The following is a 5,918-nucleotide window of genomic DNA, read 5'->3' as shown; positions in this document are numbered from 1 at the left end:
TCAGGTCGTACTGTTACCTCGGCCTCCATCAGGCAATGCTCCATCTCGGCATCCATCAGGCCGCGCTACCTCCTCGACATCTATCAGGCCACACTATCACCTCGGCCTCCATCAGGCTGTGCTACTACCTTTGCCTCAATCATGCCGTGCTACTTCCTCGGCATCCATCATGCTGTGTTGTTACCTCGACCTCCATCAGGCCATGCTCCACCTCGGCCTGACGTCAACAATAAGGATTCCAAAAACGTGTTTTCGTCCGCCCATACAGTCAAGGAACGTAATCCCTATTCCGGAGGACAGGACTCTATCCACTACAGGTCATCATGACATCACACGGTTGGTCTTTCCGAGTTAAGAGGGGAATATTCTAGGAATATTCCCAGAATCACAGAGCCACTCCCCTTGAGGACTCCACGCCTAACCAGGACTCTTGACAATCGTCTCCCACTTGCCCTCCATAAGCAACCTATAAATACCAAGGTAAACCTCCATCACAAGGGGGGCGATTACTCACTTCTCATACTGTAAAAGCTCTCTTGAGCGTCTGTTGTGGAAATGTCTAACTTAGGCATCGGAGAGTCCCCCGCCGGGTTAGCCCGGCTCTTCCCTGTCATCTCTTCTGTGCAGGTCGGCCAAGGCACCAGGAACAGCAGGGAAGATCGTCCGGTCAAATTTTTCCGCATCACATCCCCATCGTCGCTTGATAAGCAAGCAAGAAGCATGTTGGAGAAAAAGAAGACAAGAAGGCGCTCACAAGCAACAGAATAAGAAAAAGGAAGAAAGAAAGGAAAGAAGAGGTCACGAGGACCTAACAGAAGCTGGCACTGACCAGAAATGGCTGACCAGAAGAAAGAATTGCACTTTCGGCGATAACAATATTCCTCATTTTGGGGCAAACCCTAACTCTTGTCACCCTTGGATTTTCTTCCATCGTCTTCTTGAATCAAGCCATTTAATCACAATATCAAGAGATCATGAGAGAGACAGAAATAGAAAATGAACCCATTGGTTGGAGCTCTGACCAAGCTTCCATGGGTCTTGTTGTCCTTAGATAGTTGAAGAAATCAAAGGTTTTAGTAAACGAAGCCGATATCTCTCACCCAAATATTCTTGTTTTGTGATATTCAAAACAGCCTCTTTAGATCTAACTATACTTCTCCATTGTCGAAACCAGAGTAATTCACAAAGGAAACAACCTAACCTGGAGATTAAAAAATAAAATTAAAAATCAGAGAGTAGTCTACTCTACTAGACTTCTCTCTCTCCCGCTTGAAGATACAAATGATGTCTCGTGTGTATCCTCTCATGATCTTCTTCTTCTCCCTCTTTCTTTCCTCATTTTTCCTCGCCAGATTTCCATCTCTCCCCCTTCCTCCACAGTCTTGTTCTCGAATCATCCCACCCAACCAACAGAGGCAGGGTGGGATGATACAATAAATCCCTCAACTTTCCCATTCCCGTTTTCCACCCCATTACACTGTGGGTACCATACGTCAGGTTATCCCATTCCACAATCCCTTCTAAACAAACGGGGCTTTAAAATAAATGGAAAAACAATTTAACTAGGTGGACCTTTTGTCAGTAGTTTCCTATTCGAGCCTACTATATGGCGGGGGAATGTTAGAGGGAAGGTGAGAACCAAGAGGTTCAAGCAGTTGGGCTCTACTGTAAGCACAAGGAAAGTCACTAGTTCGACCCTCCAACCCCCTGTGATCTCTGTGTGACCCTTTAGTGGGTAGGTCTTGGTTGGCCTAATGGCTTTTAAACTAGCACCCAAAAAAAAAAAAAAATTGTACTCATCTCCTTTTTTTTGGTAACCAATTGTACTCATCTCCGATTGGTAAGAAGGTTTGTAGGGCGATTGTATTCTTTTAGCACACTAGCACATATTGTACCTTTTCTGTAATTATGAATAAAAACCAGTGGCATTCTGTTACTGTAAAAGAAATACGGTTGGGCCCCGACCATAGTTATCAATTCGGCCGAATAATTCACGAATTATTCGGCCGAACCGAATTTTAAAGAATTTTATCAAAAATTCGGACCGAATCCGAATTAAAAATAAAATTCTTTAAAATTCGCGACTTTTTCCAAAATGAATATAAACCGCGAATAATTCGGACCGAATCCGAATTAAACCGAATTATTCGGTCCATTTAAACATTATTTAAAAAAAAAAAACCAAAAATAAAAAATAAAAAANTTATCGCATCGCGCCCTCAGCTCGGTCAGATCTCTAGGCGTATGCTTCGCCAGGGACCTCTTCAATTCCTTGTCCTTGACGCCACTTAGCAGGGCCGTGAACTCCTCCTTCGGGTCTAGGCCCCTGATTGTGATCTTTTCTTGTTGGAATCGCTTCATGTAATTCCGCAGCGATTCCCCTTCTTGCTGTTTGACGTTGGTTAGGTTCAACGTAGTCTTCTGGAGGGGCTGGCTATTAGAAAACCCCTTCATGAAGAAGTAACTCAGATCGCTAAAGCTGTGGATCGACTTCGTCGGTAGTCGGTTATACCACAGCCTCGCCGCCCCCCTGAACGTCAATGGGAGGGCCCGACACATAATATTTTCCGAGACGCGATGGAATTGCATGGCGACCTTAAAGCCTTCCAAGTGATAGACGGGGTCCCCCGACCCGTCATAGGTGTCGTACTTGGGCAGGCGAAAACCGACCGGGAGCGGGTCCCTCATGAACTCATCAGCTAAGGCCGTATCATTGGTGAGGTCGGGCTCGCGGTTCCCTATCTGGTTTTCTGCCACCTTTCTGATCTCGTCCTTCAGGTCTAAGATCATCCTCTTTAATCCCGAGTCCTCGGACCTCTGTTTGTCTCCTTGGTGCTGGTCCCCATGGGGTCTCTAGCGGCGCGTCGCGTCCTACTTCGGGGCGCGGGACTCTCCCTTGCCCGTCTTTGAGGGTCACGACCGGCCCTCGTCAATCCCGTACTGCTTCGGTCTTCTTCTCGAGCCCTCTCAAACTGGACGTGGGGACCTGGGGGTGCTCCGCCGATCCTATGGGAGACAGCTTTGGAGACCTCCCTCATAGTCTCGGCCATCCGGTTATATTTGTCCTGAAGGTCTTCGAACTGCTGCCTTGTCACGTACTCCTGGGCCGCGGGAGGCTGATGGTCGCTGTCCTCACGTACTGAATATCCAGCCGACCGCTGGTATCTGACGGACACTTCCCGGTCATCATGGCCCCTTTCTCGTCCAATCTCCGTCGAGGGAGGAAGCTCCCCTGAGGGTTCTTCCCCCATGTCTACGTTGGACATCGCTCTCGTCCTTTTTCGGTTGTAGGTTCTCCCCACCATTACCGTCGTTCCCACAGACGGCGCCAATCTGTTGCTGCCAAAAAACCCTGCTAGTCCAACCTACACAAACACAGACGACGGAGGCCCGGAACTTAGTCCGGGGTTAGTCCTCCGACGCTCAAGTCAGGGTTGGCCGCACAGTTCAATAAAGGAGTAATGGTGAGGGTATCAGAGCTTACCTTCCCTCTTCTTCCGTGCCTTCTTATATAGTCTTTCGGCCTTAGGGTTTTACCCCCTTCTTCCCTCTTAGAGTCCCACTCGAATACGTCCAACCTTCTGGGGGGGGGAATATTCCCCTCATGCAGGAGACGTGATCCCGCGTGATTCTGCGGGCGTGCCTCGGTGATTGAGCGTGCTCGAGTATGAGTAGTTTCTTGGAACCTTCGTCTGGCGGAGGACACGTGTCTCGGAAGCAACACGTGTCATTGCCCTCACCGAGAGGTTATTTTGGCTATATCAGATCTAACCATACTTCTCCATTGTCAAAACCAGAGTAATTCACAAAGGAAACAACTTGACCTGGGGATTAAAAAATAAAATTAAAAATCAGAGAGTAGTCTATGCGACTAGACTTCTCTCTCTCCCGCTTGAAGATACAAATGATGTCTCGTGTGTATCCTCTCATGATCTTCTTCTTCTCCCTCTTTCTTTCCTCATTTTTCCTTGCCAGACTTCCATCTCTCCCCCTTCCTCCATAGTCTTGTTCTCGAATCATCCCACCCAACCAACAGAGGCAGGGTGGGATGCTACAATAAATCCCTCAACTTTCCCATTCCCGTTTTCCACCCCATTACACTGGGTACCATACGTTAGGTTCTCCCACTCCACAATCCCTTCTAAACAAACGGGGCTTTAAAATAAATGGAAAAACAATTTAACTAGGTGGACCTTTTGTCAATAGTTTCCTATTCGAGCCTACTCTATGGCGGGGGAATGTTAGAGGGAAGGTGAGAACCAAGAGGCTCAAGCAGTTGGGCTCTACTGTAAGCACAAGGAAAGTCACTAGTTCGACCCTCCAACCCCCTATGATATCTGTATGACCCTTTAGTGGGTAGGTCTTGGCTGGCCTAATGGCTTTTAAACTAGCACCCAAAAAAAAAAAAATTGTACTCATCTCCGTTTATTTTGGTAACCAATTGTACTCATCTCCGAGTGGTAAGAAGGTTTGTAGGGCGATTGTATTCTTTTAGCACACTAGCACATATTGTACCTTTTCTGTAATTATGAATAAAAACCAGTGGCATTCTGTTACTGTAAAAGAAATACGGTTGGGCCGGTGGGCCGACAACTTCGTTTCCTTTCGAGAGAAAAAAAAAAAAAAAAAAAAAAGAACAACTTTAATTATCCAAGCTGGCAAACCTTTGTTTCTTCCTTCGCCCTCTTTCGGAAAGGGATAAAAAACCAAAGAACTTCGCTATCCATGCTGGCGATCCATGCTAAGCTTTTAAATTAACTTCAGCCGTCGATAGCATGTGAATACCAACGGACACGATTCTCCCTTCATCCCGCCACAATTTCGAACTTCTATAAAATCCCACCACACCCATTCACTTTTGTGTCGATCCCACCTTTGGCATTTCAAAACCTTTCCTCTACCTTTTTAAAGTTTCAGATCTCTTAACTCTGGTCTCTAATGGCGCGTACGAAGCAGACAGCGAGGAAATCCACCGGAGGAAAGGCTCCAAGGAAGCAATTGGCTACGAAGGCGGCCCGGAAGTCTGCTCCGGCAACCGGAGGCGTGAAGAAGCCTCATCGATTCAGGCCAGGAACGGTGGCTCTGAGGGAGATCAGAAAGTACCAGAAGAGTACCGAGCTTCTGATCCGTAAGCTCCCTTTCCAACGTTTGGTTCGTGAGATCGCTCAGGATTTCAAAACTGACCTTCGCTTCCAGAGTTCGGCAGTTTCAGCACTTCAGGAAGCTGCGGAGGCTTATCTGGTTGGGCTATTTGAAGATACTAACCTCTGCGCTATTCATGCCAAGAGGGTTACGATAATGCCGAAAGATATCCAGCTTGCTCGTCGGATTAGGGGCGAGCGTGCTTGAAATGTGTCTCTTTGATCAATTAGTGAATGACTTAATGGCACTGTACAGTGAAGGGTTATGTGGCCTAGGTTTTTGGGATTGGGTTTTTAATCGGTGGGTATTTTCCTTTCATTTAGCGATTGTGATATGGAGATATCTTTTCTTGCTAATTTTATGAGCTCAATGAAATTTTCAATTTTGAGATAAATACTCTTTTTTTTTTGGAGAAAGTTCTATAAGATCTGGGAAAACAAACCTTAAAGAGCATGGTAACAGGCAAAAAGAAGATATAACCACTGGAATAACTCACATCTCTCATCTGGTATTTGGAAATGTTAATTTGTTTGTAATTTCTTCTTTTGCTTTCCTTTATTTCCTCTGCCATTGTAGATTAAATGATGAGCTTAATTTCACTAACATTATTGAAGCATCTGCATCACATGTAACATATCCCCATTTCCAAGTCTTGAAAGCTCAATAGTGGCTTATGAAGAAACACTCTAACTCTAGTCATTTGAATATGAAGAATTCAATTATGTTTCTAGAAATGAAAACTCAGTTATTCAAATGTCTTTGTAAAGGCGTTCAAT

The 5,918-nt window shown here is 45.8% G+C and overlaps 1 protein-coding gene across 1 annotated transcript; it reads left to right on the top strand.

Moving 5' to 3' along the window:
- The first annotated feature begins 4,866 nt into the window (after positions 1-4,866).
- On the top strand, positions 4,867-5,536 carry LOC122059326 (histone H3.2). Its single transcript, XM_042622047.1, has one exon. The coding sequence runs from the start codon at positions 4,939-4,941 to the stop codon at positions 5,347-5,349; it is 411 nt and encodes a 136-aa protein (XP_042477981.1). The 5' UTR covers positions 4,867-4,938; the 3' UTR covers positions 5,350-5,536.
- Positions 5,537-5,918: the final 382 nt, after the last annotated feature.

Source organism: Macadamia integrifolia, chromosome 13 (assembly GCF_013358625.1).
Source record: "Macadamia integrifolia cultivar HAES 741 chromosome 13, SCU_Mint_v3, whole genome shotgun sequence".
Classification (NCBI taxonomy): domain Eukaryota; kingdom Viridiplantae; phylum Streptophyta; class Magnoliopsida; order Proteales; family Proteaceae; genus Macadamia; species Macadamia integrifolia.
This window is presented reverse-complemented; position numbering and strand designations above follow the sequence as displayed.

Coding starts and splice junctions, on each gene's coding strand:
- LOC122059326 (XM_042622047.1), top strand. CDS start 4,939: ATGGCGCGTACGAAGCAGACAGCGAGGAAATCCACCGGAGGAAAGGCT.